At 40.7% G+C, this 25,092-nt stretch overlaps 1 protein-coding gene across 1 annotated transcript in view; it reads left to right on the top strand.

Annotated features, from left to right (window-relative positions):
* The window catches only part of ANAPC5 (anaphase promoting complex subunit 5), a 43,810-nt gene extending 19,347 nt beyond the window's left edge, over positions 1-24,463 (top strand). Inside the window, exons 8-17 of the mRNA XM_019467521.2 lie at positions 3,707-3,788; positions 4,436-4,525; positions 6,238-6,419; positions 7,494-7,629; positions 11,487-11,561; positions 14,295-14,416; positions 14,884-14,991; positions 15,075-15,222; positions 23,576-23,738; positions 24,140-24,463. Coding sequence (XP_019323066.1) covers positions 3,707-3,788; positions 4,436-4,525; positions 6,238-6,419; positions 7,494-7,629; positions 11,487-11,561; positions 14,295-14,416; positions 14,884-14,991; positions 15,075-15,222; positions 23,576-23,738; positions 24,140-24,351 — 1,318 coding nt within the window. The 3' untranslated portion in view covers positions 24,352-24,463. The remainder of the gene's footprint in view (positions 1-3,706; positions 3,789-4,435; positions 4,526-6,237; positions 6,420-7,493; positions 7,630-11,486; positions 11,562-14,294; positions 14,417-14,883; positions 14,992-15,074; positions 15,223-23,575; positions 23,739-24,139) is intronic.
* The last annotated feature ends 629 nt before the right edge of the window (positions 24,464-25,092 follow it).

A 25,092-nucleotide genomic window follows, 5' to 3' on the forward strand; every position in this document is an offset into this window, starting at 1 on the left:
ACGTCTGGGTGGCTCAGTCAGTTAAGCGTGGGACCCTTGATTTTGGCTCAGGTCATGATCTCATGGTTGGTGGGATTGAGCCCTCGACTGGTTCTGCGCTGACAGTGGAGCCTGCTTGGAGTTCCCTCTCTCCTTCTCTCTGCCCGGTTCCTGCTTGCACTCTTTTTCTCAAAATAAAAGAAGAAGAAAGAGGAGGAGGAGGAAGTAGGAGGAAGAAGAAGAAGAAGAAGAGGAAGAAGAAAGATACCCTCCTACCTGGGCTTGTCAATAACTTCCCAAGAGGGAAGTTCCATGGACAGCAGTTAATGAAGACCTTCTCCTTAAGCAGTCTGCCCCCTGGTGTCACCAGTGAGCATTACTAGCTAGTGTATGGCCTCTTTCCTTACTTCTAAGAACAATAGCCTTTGAATTAAAAGGAAATTAGGTCATTAGGCCAGAGATTCCCAAAAGGAATTTTTGGAGGTAATGATGGGGATACAAAAGCTATTTTCAGTATTTCAAAAAGCCAAAATGAAGTTGTACCTTTACTGGATAAAACACTGTATGGCTCACTAAGCCACATATTTGTGCTTTTGGACAGAATTCAGGCAGCTCAGTGAGGTGACACTGGCTTATGCCATTGCTAAGATATGCTTATGATTTTAATGAATAAAAATAGGAAAATTGCCCAATTATTTAGTAAATGGAGTTATGTCATTAAAACCTTAAAACATGGGGGCTATTTTGGAAACTGAAATAATGTGAATAAGGGTGAAAAAACTGGGAATTATTCATTGAAGGGGTCTCCCTGCCCCCCGTGACTTTTTCTCATTTGAGAAAAATGAGGTCTCTGCTACAGGCATCTTTGAATAGAGACTGTAGGGTATGTTACTGTAAATATGGTGTCCAAAGTTCAAGAGCTGAGACTTCTACCCCTTCACTATGGGTCAGAAATGCTACTAATTTGTTTTATTTTTATTTGTATTATTTTTTTACTTTAGAGAAAGAGTGAGTAGGGGAGGGGGGCAGAGGGAGAGAGAGAGAAACTTTTTAAAAAAGTTTATTTTGAGAGACAGAGTATGAGCAGGGGAAGGGGGGACAGGGGGAGAGAGAGAAACTTAAAGTTTATTTATTTGGGGGGGGGGAGGGGCAGAGAGCGAGGGAGAATCCCGAGCAGGCTCTGGCTCAAACTCAAGAAACTGTGAGATCATGGCCTCAGCCAAAATCAAGAGTTAGATGCTTAATCGACCAAGCCATCCAGGAGCCCTGAGAGAGAGAATCTTAAGCAAGCTCTGTGCAGAGTCTGACATGGGTCTCAATCCCACAATCCTAGGATGATGACCTGAGCAGAAATCAAGAGTCGGATCTCAACAGACTGAGCCACCCAGGTGGCCCTCTGTTAATTTCTGATTGTCTCATTTTAAAAGGGACATTGACAGGCTGGAGCTTGTGTAGGGGACACTCTCCTTGTAGGTGTTCAAAGCCATGTCATATGAACAGTGTGGGAAGGGTATGAGAATGGTGAGCCTGGAGAGAAAATGATTTAGCCAAGCACGTGTTTGGCATCTTCATGTAGTAAAAGGTCATGTGAAGACAGCTTAGATTCCTGGAGAAGAACGAGAGCTAGGATGTGCAAGGGAAAGACAGTGCTTTCCTCATGATAAGGTTTTTCCACATGGAACCTCTAAGGAAGGGCCAGTGGGGTGCTCAAGCCTAGACCAGAGGTGTCAATGAGGGAATTTAAGCATTACATTGATAGTTGGACTCAGGAAGGTTCAAGGCTACTCCAAACTCCATGATTTTATGAGATTCCATGTTATCTTTTGACAGTCGACTTCTTTTTGCCTGCCCAGCTGTAATGACCTCTTAATTGGGGCCTTCCATTTTTTAGTTGTCATAATAAATAGCAACACTATTTGTAGTATCTACCATTAACCGATTTCTGTGTTTAGACCAGTTTCTGCTAGGGTTTAGAAATATGTATCTAGCATTCTAGATACAAATAATCTGTTGTGCAGAATTTCTTTATATTTACAATATTATCAACAGATACGTAGCTAACTGCATGAAATTAATTGCTAAATTTACTCGGGTCCATGCTTCTTTGTTTCTAGTCCTGGAGCTGTGGGCCCGTATTCATCTCTGTCACGTAGCTTATAGGATTGTGGAGACTTCTTGAAAATCGTTATAGTTGTTTATTGAGCATCTATGGTGTACTGGGTGCTGTTCTAGATGCTGAGGTTACAGCAGTGAAAAAAGAGGGGGAAAAAAGCCGCTGTTTTCATGGAGCTTGCCAGTGGGGGAGATAAACCATAAACAACACTAAACATAAGTGTAATGTATCCAGGTGATAGATGAGGATAAAGGGTCAGGGAGTGCTGTTGTTTTAATAAGGGACACTTCTCCAGCTATATGCACAGATCACTCCTTCAATTTGTGAGTCTCTGTTTAATAAGGTAGCAGGTCAGCCCTCTCTAAGCTCTACTAACTTAATGTATGTATGTATTTGTATATATACATATATATATACACGCACATATATACATATATGTATACACACACACACACACATATATTTTTTAATGTTTATTTTTGAGAGAGAGAGAGAGAGAAAGAGTATGACCAGGGGAGGGGCAGAGAGAGGAGACAGAATCCGAAGCAGGCTCCAGGCTCTGAGCTGTCAGCACAGAGCCCGACGTGGGGCTCGAACCCATGAACCGTGAGATCATGACCTGAGCCAAAGTCAGACACTTAACTGACAGAGCCACCCAGGTACCCCTGCTAACTTAATGTTTGAATAGAGATTTAAAGCAGTCTTTAATCTACCTGGGAATCTACCTTTTGATAGATGTATCTGGTTTCTTTATTCAAACAAGTGGTTATTGAGGAACACACCAGCTCTCCCTAATTAAAATGGATTGCGTGAGGCTGATGCTAGAGGTGAAAGAAAATTCCTTATGTAAATGTTTCCTAAATAAGTGATACCCATTGATTCTATTTTGAGATCTTCAGTAACCCTGTGTTTATGAACTTCTTTTCTGTGACTTGCCACTGGGAAACCCAAAGTTTAAGAGCTCACCCTCTGCAGGCTTATAAAGTAGTTGAAGAGATAAAATTAACAAGTAGAAAGTGATTAACAGTAGTATTTAATTAAACACTACAAGGTGGGTTACAGATTGCATTTCTGTGGGTGTTTTCAGAGGTGACAGCTCAGTAGGGCCAAGGATAGTTGGCTGAATTTCTGCAGATCTTGAGATTAGCTCAGATCTCCCAGATGGAGGGGAACCACGTCAGCAGGAAAAAAATCTCAGAAGTGAGTATCCTCAAAATACTTTTTAAAACTAGTTTTGAAAAAATACAAAATTATCAAATGCCATTGTAAAAAAATTCACATAATGCAGAAGGGAGTGCAGTGAAAAGTGAAATATTGTATCCTCTCCTTGTCCATCCTCCCAGTGGTAGACAATTAAAATAAAAATCTTAGGAGCTGAGATCAAGAAAAGCCCTTCCTTCTTGCCCTTTGTAGTAGAAATCCACCTTAGAAAGGACATGTTCTGTCTCCTCTGTTAATGTTTCTCGCTGCTGGGGGAGGAAGTGCCTCTGAGGGAATAAGGTCATTGCTAGAGCTTCCAACCTCAGATGAATTACCGTACAGATGCCTTCCTGTGAAGATGCTTGAACATGTTTGTGATTGTTAATGAGTTATTAATGTTCGGTCTGTCTCTAGTCAGCAGGCAGAGCTCGCCCTGCAAGAGGCGATTAGGATTGCCCAGGAGTCCAACGATCATGTGTGTCTCCAGCATTGCTTGGTGAGCCATCCCCTCCTGTCTCGGAAGTTTTGCCCCTGTGTTGAGTTGGCCTTCTGAAGGTCCCGTTCGAAATGGGTTGTTTTGCTGTTAGAAGGTCCTTAGCAATGAAGGGAAACTAGTTAGGTGGTTGTGGGAATTCAGAAAGGCAACCCATCATTATTATCTTTCTTAATTCATGATTTCTATTTCTCTTTGCGGGGGAATTTCTTGTCTACAGATTTTAATGCAAAGCTAACACATTAAACATTGGCATTAACAAAAAAGTGAATACAACACCTAGTAACTTGATGAGACATCCTCTTGTGAAAGTGTAAACACCAAGCATAGGTAGAACACAGACTTCATTGAACAGTCCCTGAGAATCTCGATTTCTCAATTAAAGGCCATGTGGGGGCTTCATGTTTTTTTTTTCCCCTGGGACATTTGCCACTCACTGCTGTCAGAGGTGAAGATCAGTGGTTTGTTTATTTCAGTCTGACAGTTTTAATGTGTTCAATGGTTTTCATTTAGGTTCATACTTTATGAAAGAGAATTTTAGAGGATTTGTCTGTTCTCTTGCTGAATCTTTCTTATAACCACACTGATATTTGAACAGAACGTTAAGCATTATCATAGTTAGGATACATCCTGATGATTTCTCTTACCAGAGCTGGCTGTATGTCCTGGGGCAGAAGAGATCCGATAGCTATGTTCTGCTAGAGCATTCTGTGAAGAAGGCAGTACATTTTGGGTTACCGGTAAGGCTCATCTCCCTGTGAGATTATTTAAATAAATGGTGTGGTTTTATTCTTGGTAGTTTCATATGACCTTAATTATTAATGAAATCACTAAATTCTATTTGATGGGTTTCTCTCTGCTCCCTTTATCTTAATAACATCTATAAAAGTTCTACTTATCAATTTGATGAGGTCCTTATTTAGTTTATTGATCAACATTGACTTCCACATATTTACTTAGAAAAATTTCAGGAAAGGTTTATTTTTAAATCAGGGGTTGGCAAACTCTTCAGCCCATGGGCCAAATCTGGCTTGCTGCCTGCTTTTATATGTCCCTCAAGCTAAGAATGGGTTTTACATTTTTAAATAGTTGCGGGTAAAAACAACAACAACAGCAAAGAAGAATATGTGACAGAGACCAAATGTGGCCTGCAAAACCTAAATTATTTACTACCTGGCCCTTTATAGAACATGTTTGCTGATCCGTGTTCCAAAAGCAAACAAAGCCAGGAACCAGTAAACCTGACAGGCACATTTGTCCTTTCTTATTTTGAGTGACAGGGAAGGACCTGAGTTTTAGTCCTTGGTGACAAATACTCAGGGGCAATTAAAGGGCATAGTCTCCACACATGTAGTAGTAATGACGGTCAGAATCTAGATTACTGTTCCTCAAAGAACCTTCTTCTGTCTCAAAAACATCTGCTGACAGCTACATGCACGAAGGGTAGTGAGGCTGCTTAAGCATTCCGTCTCGTGAGGTTTGCAGCAAGGTCCAGAAGAACTGAAAGTAATATGTGTAATAATTTAATGTATATGTTTTCTTAAAATTATAGTTGACACACTGTATATGCTTTTAAAATCTGTAAATTGTCCATTTGACTCATTTTGGGAAAGGAAACTTGTATGTACAGAATTGAATATAATGATAAAAGTAAGATGCCCCTTAAAATAAGTGATAGACATCTTAAGTACAATTTTTTGTTATGAATTTAAGCTGACTTTTTTTTTTAAGTTTATTTATTCGTTTTGAGAGAGAGTGTGTGTGTGTGTGAGAGAGAGAGAGAGCATGAGCTGGGGAGGAGCAGAGAAAGAGGGAGAGAATCCCAAGCAAGCTCTGTCCGCAGAGCCCGATGCAGGGCTCCATCCCACAGACTGTGAGGTTGTGACCTGAGCTGAAATCAAGAGTCTGATGTTTAACTGAATGAGCCACCCAGGTGCCCCTAAGCTGACTTTTTTAAGTTGTGCTTTCATCTTTGAAAATTATACCAGAAATTAATGAAAAGATAATTATGCTCATAATTAGGCATCCTTTAAAAAGTCTCCTACTCCATAATGTTCCCAGCACTGTTTGACACATACTGTTTTATTTTAATTCTTAGAATATTTTTTTATGATAGGGTAGATACCCATTTTGCAGATGAGGAAGCTGAGGCTGGCTAAGAAGCTAACTGACCCTTAGGTCACAGAATAAATAGCAGAGAAAGTGTTTAAGTCCAAGCCCCTTTTATGTCAAAGCCCTGGCTCTTCCAGGTCTACCATCCGCCTCTCTTCCAGCTCCAGTTTCTCGGGAGCACATTTCGTATGGGTTAGGGTCAGGCTGTAGATACTTTCCTTTTAAATAATGCTGTCGGTTTACATGTGCTGAAACGTGAAATATGCCAAATTTCTGAAGAGCAAAACAAATTCTGTCATGTAATCTCTACCTTTCATCATGGGTACATCTGTCCCCTTAGTACCTTGCCTCCCTGGGAATCCAGTCCCTTGTTCAGCAGAGGGCTTTTGCTGGGAAGACGGCAAACAAACTGATGGATGCCCTTAAGGACTCTGACCTCCTGCACTGGAAACACAGCCTGTCAGAGCTCATCGATATCAGCATTGCACAGAAAACAGCCATCTGGAGACTCTATGGCCGCAGGTGGGTCTTCAAGCCGACTGTCTAGGCTGAAGGGGCCATCCTTCCAGCTATGAGCAGAAGCTAGCAGAGTGGTTCTATGAAAGGCCAAACGGGCAAGTCATTTCCGCCTTTGATGAAAGTTGTTCGTGCAGGGGATTAAAGAAAATGCTTATAGTTTTAAAACACTTTATACTTTGCACAAACTTTATAGAGTTCTTCCCTATGCTCATTCATATTTACTCCTCCCAACTGCTCTGTGAGGTCACTGGTCATTGAGCTCTCAGGTTCACACATCTGATCTGCCCAAGATCACAGATGTCATTAGCAAGTGACAGAGCCAAGGCTGAGACCCAGGTGGTCTGGTTCCAAGCACCATGCCCCTGTGATCTGGGATGGGAATCTCTGGAATGTCGCTTCCTGTCCATGGGAGGCATGAGCCACATTTGCTCAGGTTGGGCTTCCCCGTTATCCAAGGTGTGTTCTCTGAAGTGTCTTTAGTCCCAGGTTTAATTTTCCATTTGGCCTCCTTTAGCTTGGAAATCACCTTCTTGAACCAGGTTTTTAATCCTGGAGCCCTGTCACTACCTCACCTCCCACCTAGACAGTCTGCTCTTTCTAGGAATTTGCTAATGAAAGGAAGTGCCTCCTTCAGCAGTCTTGTTTTTGTGCTCGAGATGATTTTTTGGCATGATGCGCTCTGAGACAGCTGCGAACACTGGCCACTGCTTGCATTGCCGGAGCAGATGGTGCCAGGATGGCATCGGGTCTGAATTTATCCGTGAAAACTAATTAACACACTGTGACCACAGGGAAAATTAGAGGCAGTTGGGGGGGGGGGGGGGTCTACGGCTTGGAACTTCCGGTTGTACCATAACCTCTCCATGTTTCCTTTGGGGCTGCACACTCAGGGTGCTTTTCTGCTTTCCCTGTGCTGAGGGCAGGAGGGCGGACGGTGGGAGGCAGCTGCTCCCGTGAAGCCAGAGCCTGCAGAGGGCCTTAGCTCCCTTCCATTCCCACTCAAGGAGTTGTGGGGTGTGGCTGAGGGGAGCCTGGGGCTCTCGACTGAAGGGAATTCCTTCCCGTGTCCTCGCCCAGCACCATGGCGCTGCAGCAAGCCCAGATGTTGCTGAGCATGAACAGCCTGGAGGCGGTGAATGCGGGTGTGCAGCAGAACAACACAGAGTCGTTTGCCGTCGCCCTCTGCCACCTCGCAGAGCTGCACGCAGAGCAGGTAGGCTGGTGGCTGGGCCTCCGTGCTCCCGGAGCAGTGGGGGTTCTGCCGTCTCTTTCCTCTGCTGCTGGGGAAAAGCACTGGGTATGTCTTGGACAGGTCTGGTTGGATGCAGGGGGCAGAAAGGGTAAAATCCCGTCAATGGAGATGGACTGGGTGTGGAGTCTACAAAGCTTGTTGAACTTGGGATCTCTTGTGGCATCGGCAAGGAGAATAAGAGGTCAGCTGTTTCTATGTCACAATTGGAATAAAAAGGAGTCTTTGAAACCTAAGGTAGTAGAGCTATGTATGTTTATAGGAGCTGGGAAAGCATAGTAGAAGTATTGCTGAAATGATAATAGCTAATGTTTCATGTACCTTTGTTCTGTGCCAGGCCCTGTGCTTGGTTTTTTACTTGCATTATCTTACTGAATTCTTATAATAGCACCATTATTCTCAGCCTTATTAGTCTCCCTATTTCACAGAACAAGAAACTGAGATCCAGGGAGCTAAGTCCTATATCTACACCAGTTAATGTTAAGTCTCCAGCCCAAGTCTGATTGGCTCCTAAGAAGGACGGTGGGAATTGGATGTAACCTTGTAATTTTACAGGATTGTGTTTATAGGGGATTGATTAAAGGGTTTGTCATGCTGCTGTAGGCTTTCTCTCTCCTTTGCTCCAAAATGTCTCCTTTCATGGGAAAGGAGTCAGGGAAACCTCTTACCCAAGCTCTGTATCTCAGTAAGCACTGCCTTGGCTATAAGTGCATTTCCTTGATCATATAACATTTTTCCACTTCTCTGTGGCGTCCATTATTGTTAGGTTGTATGATAGCACTCAGTATTCCCTAATCTGCAACCTGAGGATCTATGGATGGTGTCCACCCTTTCAGAAGTCTATAAATACTTCCTTCCACTAAACTTATTTTAGCATTTTACTATCCTTTCGGTATCTCTGGAGACACAGGGGATGGATGGACTCTGGCTGATGGGTCCCACATGCACCTTCATCAGCTGCCTTCTTCCTGCACCTGGGAAGCATCACCCACACTTTCTGACAGCAAAACAGCTGCCAGCTAGCTGCACTTGCCATTTGCTTTCCCCAGGAATCTGCACGTTCATCTCATTCTTGGTTCTCCCCCACCTGTTTAATGACACTGGAACCTCTTTAACATCTCTTTTCCTCTCCTGGTACCATGGTTAAGTGGAGCAACTGGTAATGAATGAATCGATGAACCTTTAGTTAAGGTTTGGTGTGAGCCTCGTGCGACTTTTTTTCCCCAACAACTTCATTGAGATATAATTCACATGCCACTTTAAGTTTTCCCATATGGCTATTTGAAGTCAGATTCTCCCCACCAACCCCAGCCTTACACAGTGGATAACTTCCTTTCAATTCCCTTTGAGTTATGTAGGATAGAAATGATTTTTTTTTTCTTCTGGACTGAAAATCTACTTAAAAAAATCTTGGTCTTGGCTCAATGTCTAAACCCTGAAGCTTTCTCCAAGGCCAATTATTAGACGTCTATGATTTTTCCTGGGGGATTTTTCTTGCTGTTGGATCTGTATTAGTATTTCCATCTTCATCTCCCTTATATCCCTAGACTTATGTGAAAAACCTGCTGACCCATCATTGCCTGGCTCCAGTGGCCAGGATGTGTTGGGGAACTTTAGTATTGCACAGCTACAACATAGGCAGTGGCTTCTTCTTTTTTAAAAAACGTTTTATTAATGTTTCTTTGTTTTTGAGAGAGAGAGAGAGAGAAACAGATCGTGAGCGGGGGAGGGGCAGAGAGGGGGAGATACAGAATCCGAAGCAGGCTCCAGGCTCTGTGCTGTCCACATGGAGCCCTATGTGGGGCTTGAACCCATGAACCGTGAGATCATGACCTGAGCCGTAGTCAGATGCTTAACCGACTGAGCCACCCAGGGCTCCTAGGCAGTGGCTTCTTAATTTCAATTCAGTCTCCTCCCGCCTTGTCCTCAATCTGTCTTGGAAAGACTTTTCTAGTGTTAGAACATCAACCAGGTAGCTGTACCCATAGGGCTGATGATTGTCACATTTTTAATTATACACGTTAGGGAGGCACCTGTGAAACTGAGTTGGCCAACTGTGGAGAAGACAGCTTTATCATGAATCTCCATTTGCTCTTTTATTTCCTTTATGTGTGCTTCGAATTGTGTTCTGAAATTGACCTCCAAATAAACTGGGTGCTGCTGTACTTTGGTATGGCCATGACTTGGGTGTGAGTGAACCTACAAAAAAGTTACAGGGTCTGAATTGCAGTTCCTAACCTTCCTCCTGTAACCCAGAGGAAGTACTAAGACAGCCAGCCTCTTGCTCTTTTTGTGTGATTCTAGACCATCTGGTATTCTTCTTCCAGCCTAAGGAGAGGCAGGTCGCAGTGGGGGGTGTTTTGGGGGATACTGCAATGTGTGTCTCTCTACTTGGCCTAAAGTTTTGACAACCCACCTCGATCCGCATGCCCAACTCCCTCTGGCAGTCAGTGGAAATAACTGGCAAGACTGGCCAGTTAAAAGTCCTAAGAATAAAAAGATTATTGATGTTTTATTATAATTCAGTGTAATTTCTACTTAATTTACTTCAAATAAAAGTTCACTTTTGGTCTAACTGAGCTTCTCTGTAGACAGAAGGTATATCATCTAATCAAAGGATTAGGACACATTGAAAAGCTTTTGGAGTCAATAAGAAACATTGCAGGAACATAAGGGTATAAAAAAAGATGAATATGTATTCACAGAAAAAATATAAATGACCAGAGAACATGAAAAATTTTCAATCTAGTCATTAAAGAAATTCATATTAATACAGTGAAATACTAGTTTCACCAAATAGGCAATGCTTAAAAATTGTGGTAGGAGAAAGACATAGAAGGCTGTTATGAAAGTTCTCGGTACATTTCCGGAGGGTAGTTTAGCACTGTGTATCAAAGGGCTTAGGAGTGCCTACCATTTGACCAGCCAGTTCCACTTCAAAGGTCTTATCCTAAGGAAAGGACTGGACAAGTGGACAGTTACACAAAGGTGTGTGCACCAGGATATTCGCTGTAGCATCCTTAAAATGGAAAAAATTAGAAACGACCAAACTATCCCAAACTAGGAGGTCATTTAGATGTATCATAGTTCATTTACCTAATAAAATACTATGATGATATAACTTTGTATTTGTTAACACTGGAAAGATTGATTCAGTCAAAAAATATGCCTACCATGTAGTAAACAGTGTTCTAGGTAATTTACAAAAATAGCATGTATGCCTTTTTTTAGAATATGTGTATGTTTTTATTTATGTGCATAAGAGAAGTTTAGAAGGATATGTGCCCAAACATTCCTGTGATTATCTTTGGTGAAATTAAAATTGGCCTTTTTCTTATTGTTTACATGTATTTTGTAAGTTTTTTTCCTAGAGTGAACATGCATTCGTTACATGTGTAATTAAAAAAAAAATTTAGGGGGTGGCTCATCAGTTAAATATCCAACTTTGGCTCAGGTCATATTCTCACGGTTGGTGAGTTCAAGCCCCACGTCGGGCTCTGTGCTGACAGCCCAGAGCTTGGACCCTGCTTTAGACTCTGTGCTTCCCTCTTTCTCTGCCCCTCCCCCACCCACTCTCTGTCTCTCCCTCTCTCTCAAAAATGAATAAGCGTTAAAAAAAATTAAAAAAAAATTTTAATGAACAAAATATACTAGAACCTAAAAAAAAAAAAAAAATGACCCCCTGATGTATGACAGTCTCTGCTTCATGTCTTCCAGGGTGCTGTACCACAAGCAGGTGAATCATAGCAACATCCTATGAGTGGTGTAGCCGATGTAGTTTCAACACAGGTGTGTTCATCAGTTCGTGTGTTTCCATTTAGGGCTGTTTTGCTGCAGCTTCGGAAGTGTTGAAGCACTTGAAGGAACGATTCCCGCCGAATAGTCAGCATGCCCAGGTAATCTGACTTTTGCATGGCATCCGATTTATTTCTGAGGAGACCGTTTTTACTGTATTGTTGTCAGAGTGGAATATTTTAAGGCTTCCTCTCGGTTTCTTGTGTCTTGGTTCCTTTCTGTGTTATCTGTGCATTGAGGTCAATATAGATGCATACCAGCCTCTAAGGTCTGTGCAAGGCAGAGAATGGGCGCCTGGGTGGCTTAGTCATTTGAGTGTTTGACTCTTGATTTTGGCTCAGGTCATGATCTCAGGATTTGAGGGATTGAGCCCCGCATCGGGCTCCATGCTGATAGCACAGGGGCTGCTTGGGATTCTCTCTCTCCCTGTCTGCCTCTCCCACACTTGCTCTCTCTCTCTCTCTCTCTCTCTCTCTCTCAAAATAAATAAATAAACTTTAAAAAAATAAAAAGAAGGCAGAGGGATGCATGGGTGGCTCAGTTGGTTAAGTGTTTGACTTTGGCTCAGGTCATGATCTCACAGTTCTTGAGTGTGAGCCCCATGTTGGGCTCTGTGCCGACAGCTCAGAGCCTGGAGCCTGCTTGGGATTCTGTGTCTCCCTCTCTCTGCCCCTCTCCCACTTGCGTGCATGCACATGTGCGCTCACTCGCTCTCTCCCTCTCCCTCTCTCAAAAATAAGCAAATATTAAAAAAAAAAAAAAAAAAGGCAGAAAAATAAACTCTGATACAAGATTTAAAGATTTATTTAGGGAACTTTTTTTCTCTCTGTCTTCATGGTTTTAAGTTTGTATTCCTTATATCTCTAACTGTGTGGAAATAAGAAAAGAAAATCATCCCTGTCCATGGACAGATCAAGAATTAGGTCTCAGTTTGGTGCTGTGTCTCTTACTTGGCAACTCTAATCTCTTCCTCCCGGAATTAAATAACCTTTGGGAAGATGTTGTGCCCAGAGGGAATTGAATTAATTTTATAAAGCAGTCCCAGGCCCTGTGTTCCTTATTGCACTTTATCTATCTCTAATGGGGCTGAGAAACCTGTTACAGGAGCCCCTTCTTCTTCCCTCCCTTTCCAAGTTTAGTCTTCAATGGATTAGAGAATTTGAAATCTTAAGAGACCATGGCCTGGGAGTCTCCTAGTGCTGGTCACTGAGGCTGCCACTCCCACAGGTTGTTGGCTCCATGGCATTAGCTATAGTGTGGGTGCCCCTCTGCGTGTGAAGTGTGCTTGGGCCTCATCGCTGCCTTCAGCAGGCTATGATCTGAATTCAAAGTGCCCAGCTGGGAAGGTGGTCTGCACATAAGATAGAAGATGGGAGATGATAGCACCTAAGGATGATGTGGGAACGAAAGAATTAAGGTGGTTCTGTGGCAGTGCTAATGCAATGGAACGGTTTTGGTGACAGTTCTAGCTGTTGAAGAAAAAAAAAAAAGGCAATTCACAGTTCACAGAAAAAACATATATGGCCAGTAGGTATATGACAAGATGCTCAGTCTGGCTGGCAGTCAGGGAAATACCAGACAACAGTAATGAGATATTTCATACCTATCAGATTGGCCAAAGGTAGAATATCTGACAGTACCAAGTGTTGGCAAGGATATTACTGGTGGGAAGTATAAATTGGTATAACCCACTTGAAGAACAAATGGGCACTGTATTGAATTGAAGTTGTGTATGTCCTCCACCCATGTTTCCACTGCTTGCTGTAGACCTGACATAAACTCTTGCACCAGCAGAGATGCACGAGAATGTTGATTGCAGCATTGTTCAGAAGAGTGAAAGATTGGCACTACCTAAATACTCATCATTGTGAGAACAGATATTCGTATAATTGAGAACTATTCGTTAGTGGAAAGGATGAACTAGAGCTACTTGTATTAACATGTGTAAGTCTGGGGGGTGGGAGGGAGGGGAAAGTGGGTGATGGACATTGAGGAGGGCACCTGCTGGGATGAGCACTGGGTGTTGTATGGAAACCAATTTGACAATAAATTTCATATTGAATAAAAACACACACACACACACACACACACACACACACACACACACAAAACATGTGTAAGTCCCAGAAAAATACTGTTGAGCTTAAGAGCAAGTTGTCAAAGGATACATAAAGTACAGCAGTATTTACTTTCTGCAAAATTTAAAAACCTACAAGATCATACTATATATTGTTAAAGGGTAAGAAAATATGCTGTAATAGTATAAAAACATGAATGGGAATGATAAACACCAAATCAGGTGCTTACTTTGGTTTTATTTATTTATTTGTTTGTTTGTTTTTGAGAGAGAGAAAAAGAAGGTGCCAGTGAGCAAGGGGCAGAGAAAGAGAGAATCTCAGGAGGGGCAGAGAGAGACATAGAGAGAGACAGAGGGAGAGGGAGAGAGAGACAGAGAGAAGCGGGGCTCGTGTTTACCCAATGCGGGACTCAAACTCACAAACCATTAGATCATGACCTGAGCTGAAGTCAGATTAACAACTGAGACACCCAGGTGCCCCAGGTGCTTACTTTGGATAAAGAAAGAGAGGAATGGAATTTGCAAAAGACTTTGTTAGTATGCAGTAATATCTGAAGCAAATCAAAATGTTGTGTTTTGACAAAGTTGGTGATTGGCACACATGTGTTTGTTACTTCATTCTTAGGGCTTTTTTACATCCTTGAAATATTTATAAAAAATTTTTAAATCTCAAAAATGTTGAAATATTTTTATATCTGTTGAATATTCAACGAGGTGAACACTTGCATTTTGTCCTCAATTTTTTTTTTCTTATTAGCTATGGATGCTATGTGATCAAAAAATACAGTTTGACAGAGCAATGAATGATGGCAAATACCATTTGGCTGATTCACTTGTTACAGGAATCACAGCTCTTAACAGCATAGAGGGTGTATACAGGTAGGAAACTTTGAAGATTCCAGCCCCAGAATAAGGTAGTTCTTAAATGGCTTTATTCTTATTTTTGTGTGTATTAATTTATTAACTTTAGCTTAGGAAAAAACTTTTTTTTCCTATTTATTACAGGAAATTAGAAAATACAGATGAGTAATAGGGAGAAAATAAGTATCACCCAGAGAAAATCACGAACATTCTAATATCTGTAATTCCAGACTTGTTTTTTTCTTGTGTGTGTGGGGGGGGGGGTGCCGGGGGGGGGTGTATACACATGTGTTTACACACACACACACACACACACGCACACTTTTTTTTCTCCTCTTTTAACAAAAATTGTATCAGGCAAAGTTCTTCCCCTTGGAAGGTTTACAGTCTAATTGAGGAAGTAGATTGTAACCCTGAAAGTGACTATACTTGCAACCCTGGTAAAATATCAGCATAACCATTTGTTTATTTTGTTTCTGTGTCAGAAAAGCAATTGTACTACAAGCTCAGAACCAAATGTCAGAGGCGCACAAGCTTTTGCAAAAATTGTTGATTCATTGTCAGAAAATCAGGAATACAGAAATGGTGATCAGGTAAGGGAGGTCCCTTGAACATTTCCTACAGGTGGTCCTTTGTGCTGGATCTTCTCATCCCATGTCTTCCTCTTTGTGGGCAGTGTCCTGCTGTCTGTGGCCGAGCTATACTGGCGGTCTTCCTCCCCTACCATCGCGCTGCCTGTGCTCCTGCAGGCTCTGGCCCTCTCCAAGGAGTACCGGTTACAGTACTTGGCCTCCGAAACGGTGCTGAACTTGGCTTTTGCTCAGGTAAGCTGATCTCTGTTTTTATAGCACATATTTGTGCTCAAGAACTGCTTAGTCTGTTACTGCTTTTTGGTTTTGAAAGGGATAATAATGAGCTTTGACTTCTTAATACTGAAGTCTGGGAATACAGTCTCATTGTGTAAGCCCTCCAGGGAAGTCTGAAGCTGTGAACCTGGTGGCTATACCGAGCTGTGTATCTAATAAAGGGGATGCACCCATTCATCGAGGACACTTGCATCATATTAATGATTTAGCTGGCCCAGAGCTCTGCTTGATTAACAAGGGGATAAATAAAGAAATGAGGAAGTTGTGTGTTCATTGAAAGGTTTTGGAAGTTAAAAGGTATTTTATGTTTGTTTACTGTCTCCCCCTGAGGAATGTAAAGGCCGTGAGAAAAGGGACTTTGTTTTCTCCTTGCTGTATCTTCTGGTACCTAGTAGGACCTCTACATAATAGGCTTTTAATAAATATTTATTGAATGAATGCGTTTTGAACTCACTGGCGCTAGGAGAATTTACTAACTAAAGCAGAGATTTCCCAAACCATGCATTAGATTAATTAGGAAGGGGCACCTGCGTGGCTCAGTCCATTGAGTGTCGGACTCTTGATTTTGGCTCAGATCATGTTTTACATTATGGTTTGTGGGTTCAAGCCCTGCGTTGGGCTGGCTCTGTGCTGACATCGTGGAACCTGCTTGGGATTCTCTATCTTCCTGGTCTCTCTGTTCCTACCCTACTCGTGCTTTTTCCTTCTCTCTCAAAATAAATAAATAAACTTTACAGATAGAAAGAAAAGGGGCACCTGGGTGGCTCAGTTGGCTGAGCATCTGACTTCCGCTCAGGTCATGATTTCAAGGTTTGTGAGTTTGAGCCCCAGACAGCCTGTCAGTGCAGGGCCCGCTTCAGATCCTCTGTCCCCCTATCTCTCTGCCTCTTCCCTGCTTATGCTCTCTCTGTCTCTCAAAAAATAAACAAAACATTAAAAAAAAGAAGCAAGAAAAAAAATTGGGAAGATTTAAAAAATATCTACATATCTGGGGGCACCTGGGTGGCTCAGTTGTTAAGTATCCGACTTCAGCTCAAGTCATGATCTTGCAGCTCCTGGTTCAAGTCCCACATCAGGCTCTCTGCTATGAGCACAGAGCCCGCTTTGGATCCTGATTGTGTCTCCCTCTTTCTCTGCCCCTCCTCCACTTGTGCTTTCCTTCTCTTAAAAATAAATAAACATTAAAAAAAAAAATCTACATATCTGGCTTTGCCTTGAAACATGGAGTCAGAATCTCTAGGGAAGGAGCAGAGGACTCTAATCTGTTTTCCAGCTCTAGTGATTTTTTTTCTCAATTAAGATAAAATTCACGTAACATAAAATTTACCATTTTAATCATTTTAAAGGGTACAATTCAGTGGTTTTAAGAATATTTAAAGTGTTTTGCAGCCATCAACACTGTTTAATTTCAGAATATCTTCATCATTCTGAAAAGAAACCTGGACTCATTAAGTAGTAACTCCCATTAACCACCAAGCTACTTTCTGCCTCTGTGGGTTTGCCTATTCCGGATCTTTCATATAAATAGAATCATACAATATCTGGCCTTATGTAGTCTGGCTTCTTCACTTCGTAAGATGTTTTCAGGGTTCATTCATGTTGAATGGGATGTTCAGCATGTGTCACTGCTTCATTCCTTTTATTATTTATTTATTCTTTTATTCTTTTATTTATTTTAAGTTTATTTATTTATTTTGAGAGAGAGAGTGCCAAAGAGAGGAGAGAGAGAATCCAAAGCAGACTCCACACTATCAGTGTGGAGCCTGAAGCGGGACTCAAACCCATGAACTGTGAGATCATGACCTGAGCTGAAATGAAGAGTGGGAAGCTTAACCGACTGAGCCACCCAGGTGCCCCGCTTCATTCCTTTTAATGGCTGAATAATACTCCATTGGATGTATAGACTACATTTTGTCCATCAGTTGGTAGACATTTGGGTCAGCTATTATAAATAGCTGCTTTAAAAAATTATTTTAAATTGTTTATTTATTTAGAGAGAGAGGGAGAGAGAATATCCCAAGCAGGCTTTGCACTGTCAGCGCAGAGCCCAACTTGGAGCTAGATCCCACTAGATCCCACGAACTATGAGATCATGATCTGAGCTGAAATCAAGAGTCAGATGCTTAACCAACTGAGCCACCCAGGTGCCCCTGAATAGCTGCTTTTAACATTCACATATAAGTTTTTGTGTAGTTACATGTTTTCATTTCTCTTGGATTTACTTAAGAGTAGAATTGCTGGGTCATGATAATTCCATATCTAACTTTTTGTGGAACCACCAAACTTCCACAGTGACTGCACCATCTCTTCTCACCAGCAATGTATGAAGGTTCCAGTTTTTCCATGTTCTTGCCAGTACTTGTTATTTTCCTTTTTTTTTTTTTTTGGTATTATACCCATCTGACTATAAAGTTCTATCTCATTGTGGTTTTGATTTGTATTTTTCTAATAACTCATGATATTGAGCATCTTTTTGTGTGCTCTTGGCCATTTGTATATATTCTTTGGAGACATGTCTAAGTCCTTTATCCACTTTTTAATTGGGTTATTGTCTTTTTGATGTTCAGTTGTAAGATTGTTTTGTATATTCTGAATACTAGACCCTTGTCAGATACATGATTTGGAAATATGTTCTTTTCTCGGGGTTGTCTTTTTACTTTCTTGATCATGTCCTTTGATGCACTAAAGTTTTAAAATTTGATGAAATCCAATTTATCCTTTTTTTTCTTTTGCTGCTTGTGCTTTTTTTTTTTTTTTAAGTTCTTTGGTTTTTGTTTTTTTGGTTTACTTATTTTTGAGAGAGAGAGAGAAAGACAGAGCACAGGCAGGGGAGGGCCAGGGAGAGAGGGAGACACAGAATCCAAAGCAGGCTCCAGGCTGTAAGCTGTCAGCACAGAGCCTCTCAGAGCCTGACAAGGGGATTGAACTCATGAGCCATGAGATCATGACCTGAACTGAAGTCAGAACTCAACTGACTGAGCCACCCATGCACCCCTGTTGCTTGTGCTTTTGATGTTCTCCTTAAGAAACTGTTGCTTAATCCAAGTTCACAAAGATTTATACTTATGTTTCCTTCTAAGGTTTTGAATAGTTTTAGCTCTTCCATTTAGGTCTTTGATCAATTTAGAGTTAATTTTTTTAAAGTTTATTTATTTATTTTGAGAGCGGGAGAGAGCAGGGGAGGGGCAGAGAGAGAGGGGAGGGAGAATCCCAAGCAAACAAACCCTAAGATCATGACCCAAGCTAAAATCAGGATTCAGATGCCCAACCAACTGAGCCACCCAAGTGCCCTATTTTTGAGTTAATTTTTATATATGGCATGAGGTAGGAGTCCAGCTTTATTCTTTCACATATGGATATCCCGGTGTCAAAGCACTACTTGTTGAAAACACTGTTATTTTCCCATTGAGTAGTCTTGGCATCCATGTCAAAAATATTGATCATTAATGTATGGGTTTATTTCTGCACTCTCAGTTCTATTCCATTGATCTGTCCTTATGATAATACCACACTGTTTGATTATTATATCTTTGTAGTAAATTTAAAATTAGGATGGAAGTAAGAGTTCTCTAATTTTGTGCTTCTTTTTTCAAGATCATTTTGGCTGTTGGTATTCTCTTGCAATTCCATATGAATTTTAGAATAGCTTGTCCATTTCAGGAAAAATAGTATTTAGAGTTTTGATAAGGAATGTGTTCAATCTGTAGATGAATTTGGAGAGTGTTACCATCTTCACACTATTAAATCTTCCAGTCCATTAACACAGGCTGTCTTTTTTTTTTTAGGTCTTCTTTAATTTCTTTTTCTTTCTCTTTTTTTTTTTTTTTTAAGTTTACTTATTTATTTTGAGGCAGGGAGGAGCAGAGAGAGAGGAAGGGAGAGAGAGAATCCTAAGCAGGTTCTTTGCTGCCAGCGCAGAGCCCAGTGTGGGGATCGAACTCATGAACCATGAGATCATGATCTGAGCCAAAATCAGGAGTTGGATGCTTAACGAGCTGAGTCACCCAGGTGCCCTAGGTCTTCTTTTTAGTTTTTTATTTTATTTATTTATTTTGAGAGGAGAGAGAGCAAGCAGGGGAGGGGCAGAGAGAGAGAGAATCCCAAGCAGGCTCCACACTGTTAGTGCAGAGCCCGATGCAGGGCTTGAACGCACGGATTGTGAGATCATGACCTGAGCTGAAATCAAGAGTTGGATGCTTAACCGACTGAGCCATCCAGGTGCTCCCCCCGCCCCCCAGGTCTTCTTTCATGTCTTCAATAGTGTCTTCTAGTTTTCAGTGTACAATTCTTACAGTTTCTTAGCTAAATTTATTCTTAAGTATTTTATTCTTTTTGATGCTATCATAAATGGAATTTTAAAAATTAATTTTATTTTTGGATTGTTCATTGCTAGTGTATATTGATCTTACATCCTGCAACTTTGCTGAACTTGCTTAATACCTGTTACAGGTTTTTAAGGATTCTTTAGAAGTTTTCTGTATATAAGATCATGTAACTCTGCAAATACAGAGTTTTACTTCTTCCATTGCAATTTGAATGCCTTTCATTTCTTTTTCTTGCCCAATTGCCCCATGTAGAACTTTCAGAACAGTGCTGAATAGAAGTGGCAAGAATGTACATACTTGTTTTTGCTCCTGATCTTAGGGGCATGATTTCAGTCTTTCATTTTTTTTTTTTTTTCTGTTAATGTACTTTATTTATTTATTTATTTATTTATTTATTTATTTAATATATGAAATTTATTGTCAAATTGGTTTCCATACAATACCCAGTGCTCATCCCAAAAGATGCCCTCTTCAATGCCCATCACCTCCCCTCCCCCTCCCTCCCACCCCCCATCAACCCTCAGTTCTCAGTTTTTAAGAGTCTCTTATGCTTTAGCTCTCTCCCACTCTAACCTCTTTTTTTTTTTTTCTTCCCCTCCCCCATGGATTTCTGTTAAGTTTCTCAGGATCCACATAAGAGTGAAACCATATGGTATCTGTCTTTCTCTGTATGGCTTATTTCACTTAGCATCACACTCTCCAGTTCCATCCACGTTGCTACAAAGGGCCATATTTCATTCTTTCTCATTGCCACGTAGTACTCCATTGTGTATATAAACCACAGTTTCTTTATCCATTCATCAGTTGATGGACATTTAGGCTCTTTCCATAATTTGGCTATTGTTGAGAGTGCTGCTATAAACATTGGGGTACAAGTGCCCCTATGCATCAGTACTCCTGTATCCCTTGGGTAAATTCTTAGCAGTGCTACTGCTGGGTCATAGGGTAGGTCTATTTTTAATTTTTTGAGGAACCTCCACACTGTTTTCCAGAGTGGCTGTACCAGTTTGCATTCCCACCAACAGTGCAAGAGGGTTCCCGTTTCTCCACATCCTCTCCAGCATCTATAGTCTCCTGATTTGTTCATTTTGGCCACTCTGACTGGCGTGAGGTGATATCTGAGTGTGGTTTTGATTTGTATTTCCCTGATGAGGAGCGACGTTGAGCATCTTTTCATGTGCCTGTTGGCCATCTGGATATCTTCTTTAGAGAAGTGTCTATTCATGTTTTCTGCCCATTTCTTCACTGGATTATTTGTTTTTTGGGTGTGGAGTTTGGTGAGCTCTTTATAGATTTTGGATACTAGCCCTTTGTCCAATATGTCATTTGCAAATATCTTTTCCCATTCCGTTGGTTGCCTTTTAGTTTTGTTGATTGTTTCCTTTGCTGTGCAGAAGCTTTTTATCTTCATAAGGTCCCAGTAATTCATTTTTGCTTTTAATTCCCTTGCCTTTGGGGATGTGTCGAGTAAGAGATTGCTATGGCTGAGGTCAGAGAGGTCTTTTCCTGCTTTCTCCTCTAGGGTTTTGATGGTTTCCTGTCTCACATTCAGGTCCTTTATTCGTTTTGAGTTTATTTTTGTGAATGGTGTAAGGAAGTGGTCTAGTTTCATTCTTCTGCATGTTGCTGTCCAGTTCTCCCAGCACCATTTGTTAAAGAGACTGTCTTTTTTCCATTGGATATTCTCTCCTGCTTTGTCAAAGATTAGTTGGCCATACTTTTGCGAGTCTAGTTCTGGGGTTTCTATTCTATTCCATTGGTCTGTGTGTCTGTTTTTGTGCCAATACCATGCTGTCTTGATGATTACAGCTTTGTAGTAGAGGCTAAAGTCTGGGATTGTGATGCCTCCTTCTTTGGTCTTCTTCAAAATTACTTTGGCTATTCGGGGCCTTTTGTGGTTCCATATGAATTTTAGGATTGCTTGTTCTAGCTTCGAGAAGAATGCTGGTGCAATTTTGATTGGGATTGCATTGAATGTGTAGATAGCTTTGGGTAGTATTGACATTTTAACAATACTTATTCTTCCAACCCATGAGCATGGAATGTTTTTCCATTTCTTTATATCTTCTTCAATTCCCTTCATAAGCTTTCTATAGTTTTCAGCAGACAGATCTTGTACATCTTTGGTTAGATTTATTCCTAGGTATTTTATGCTTCTTGGTGCAATTGTGAATGGGATCAGTTTCTTTATTTGTCTTTCTGTTGCTTCATTATTAGTGTATAAGAATGCAACTGATTTCTGTACATTGATGTTGTATCCTGCAACTTTGCTGAATTCATGTATCAGTTCTATCAGACTTTTGGTGGAGTCTGTCCGATTTTCCATGTATAATATCATGTCATTTGCAAAAAGTGAAAGCTTGACTTCATCTTTGCCAATTTTGATGCCTTTGATTTCCTTTTGTTGTCTGATTGCTGATGCTAGCACTTCCAACACTATGTTAACAGCGGTGAGAGTGGACATCCTTCAGTCTTTCATTTTTAACTATGATGTTAACTGTGGATTTTGCATAGATGCACTGGTACTAAGTTGAGGAAGTTCCCTTCTACTCCTGAATATTTTTATCATGAAAAGCTGTTGGGGTTTTGTGAAATGCTTTTTCTATATCAATTGAGTAGATCATGTGGTATTTTTCCTTTATTCTATTAATATTGTATATTACATTGATTTTTTCACATATTGAACTACTATTGCATTCTTGGGATAAATCCTACTTGATTATGATGTATGATTTTTTGTTTTTTTGAGAGAGTGAGTGGGGGAGGGGCAAAGGGAGAGAGAATCTTAAGCAGGCTTCATGGCCAGCACAGACCCCAGTGTGGGGCTCGATGCAAGACTTGATCTCACAACTGTGAGATTATGACCTGAGCCAAAATCAAGAGTTAGACACTTCACCGACTGAGCCACCCAGGTGCCCCCGTGTATGATCCTTTTAATATGCTATTGGATTTGGTTTGCTAGTATTTGTTGAGGATTTTTGCATGTGTATTCATAAGGGATATTGGTCTGTAGTTTTCTTTCCTTATGATATCTTTATTTTGCTTTGGTATTAGGGTAACAGTGGCCTTACAAAGTGAGTTCCTTTCTCTTCTATTTTTGGAAGAGTGAGAAGGATTGGTGTTAATTCTTCTTTAAATGTTTCGTAGAATTTACCAAGTTCTGTTCTTTGGTGTATATGTGTTTATAATTGTGTCTTCTTGATGAATTGACCCGTTAGCAGTATATAATATCCTTTGTCTTTTGTAACAGTTTTTGACTTAAAGTCTGTTTTGTTTGATATAAGTGTAGTCACTCCAGCTATCTTCTGGCTACTGTTTGTATGGAGTATCTGTTTTATGTCCTTTTACTTTCAGCCTATTTGTGTCTTTTTTTTTTTTAAGCCTATTTGTGTCTTTTAACCAAGAGTGAGTCTCCTTGTAGATAGCATATAGTCAGATCATGTTTCTTTTAAATCTACTCTGCTAATCTCTGCTTTTTAACTGAAGAGTTTAATTCATTTATATTTAATGTAATTATAGATTTGAAAGGACTTCTATTTTGCTATTTTTTTCTATATATTTCTTATATCTCTTTTGTTCCTCGGTTCCTCCATTACTGTTTCTTTTGTGTTAAATGGATGTTTCTTGTTTATTTTACAGTATACTTTCGAGTTATTTCTTAGTGGTTCCCCTTCTCCCAATGATTCTTGCACAATAAGTTTAACACTTTGGAATCACCAAGCTAAAGGATATTGATTCTGAATGTTGTTGTAAAGACAAAAACCTTCCTATAGTGTGAATAACTACTACCTGCTATATCCATCATAATCTGAAGTCAGATTGTCATACAGTGTTTTCTAGGAGTGTGGTGCATATTAAATGTAGTACATGTCGGGGAAAACATAAGCCAGACATGGCCATTCAGGAAAGAAGGTTCAGAAATGAAGCCTTTTCTGTAGTGGGCAGTGGGTGTGGGTAAGTACAGTACCACAATGTTTCTTTTTCAGCTCATCCTTGGAATCCCAGAACAGGCCTTAAGTCTTCTCCACATGGCCATTGAACCCATCTTGGCTGACGGGGCTGTCCTGGACAAAGGCCGCGCCATGTTCTTGGTGGCCAAGTGCCAGGTGGCTTCAGCAGCTGCTTATGATCCACCAAAGAAAGCAGAAGGTAGGGAACCATACAAAGATTGCTATGCAATACTATTGCAGAAAAAAAATTAAATTTAGGACCCAGAAGAAGGAAGACATTAAATTTGGGATAGTATTTAAGTTCTCAAATACATGTTAAGATTTATGCAGTATTTAAAGTGCTTTGACATGCATGCTTGGTGTGAAGGTTGAGGGCAAGTAAATGATTATTTTAACCCTACAGAACCAAGTACCAGGCTGGAAATCAGGACTAAAGGCCTTTTTTAAAACCTCCCCCTAGTGTACTTTTTTCTTCTCAAAGAGTAGAGTATAAAAGTGTCTCTGGTACATGTTAACCCAATGAAAGTAGATGTCAGGTTTTGAAAACTGTATGCAAAGTGTTGAGTTAAACATGTGTGCTTTTTTCCCATTTTCCGTCAGCTCTGGAGGCAGCCATTGAGAATCTCAATGAAGCCAAGAACTATTTTGCAAAGGTCGACTGCAAAGAGCAAATCAGAGATGTTGTTTACTTCCAGGCCAGACTCTACCACACCTTGGGGAAGACCCAGGAGAGGAACCGATGCGCGATGCTCTTCCGGCAGCTGCATCAGGAACTGCCCTCTCATGGGGTGCCCTTGATAAATCATCTCTAGTGAGAGCATCCCTGCTGGGCTGCTATACAGAATATAAGATTTTGGACTTCCCCTCCCTCCATGTAAATGATGTATTTGATGTCTGTCTTATCAATAAACTGCATTCTGATTAGTTTGTCTTATTTTGTTGCTAGAATATACATACTTGTTTTCTCCCTTTTCTTTTTGATAGCAAAAGATACCAACTTTTTGTTGATAAACAGCTGTTTTATTAATAAGCTATTACAAGTGTTAAAGGTTATGTTCTCTCTGGGCAAAGTTGCCAGTATCTTCTTAGGATCTGTGCACATTCTGCATCATCACGGGAGTTTGTATTTAGCACCTATGCTCAGACATCAGCTCTTCTGAGTATCGGCAGGTCTCTCCAGGGGGTCAGTGGAGGTTTCTCTAAGACTTAGATTTTCTTTCTGAAGCTTCCCTGCTTTGTTGGACTGAGCTGGGGGGTTGTGGTGGGCCTGTGTGTGCTTGTAAGCACATGTTGGTTCTTGACTGGAAATTAAGAAGGAAAAGATCTTTTTATGGTTTTTGGACCAATGACAAGAAACAGATTTCAGTCACTTTCTGGGTATTTGTTTTCTTCTGTCTTCTACATTACTGTACTTCTTCTCTCTTTAACTATATAAATGAAGGATGATGATAACAAGTCTAGGAATTCATTATGAATGAGGGGATTATAAATTAAGAAAAGGTCTAAAGCTCAGAGGTGTGCGGATGCTATCACTCAAATATGTAGAGTATCTA

Source organism: Panthera pardus, unplaced genomic scaffold (genome assembly GCF_024362965.1).
Source record: "Panthera pardus isolate Hobbes unplaced genomic scaffold, ASM2436296v1 HiC_scaffold_15, whole genome shotgun sequence".
Taxonomy (NCBI): Eukaryota; Metazoa; Chordata; class Mammalia; order Carnivora; family Felidae; genus Panthera; species Panthera pardus.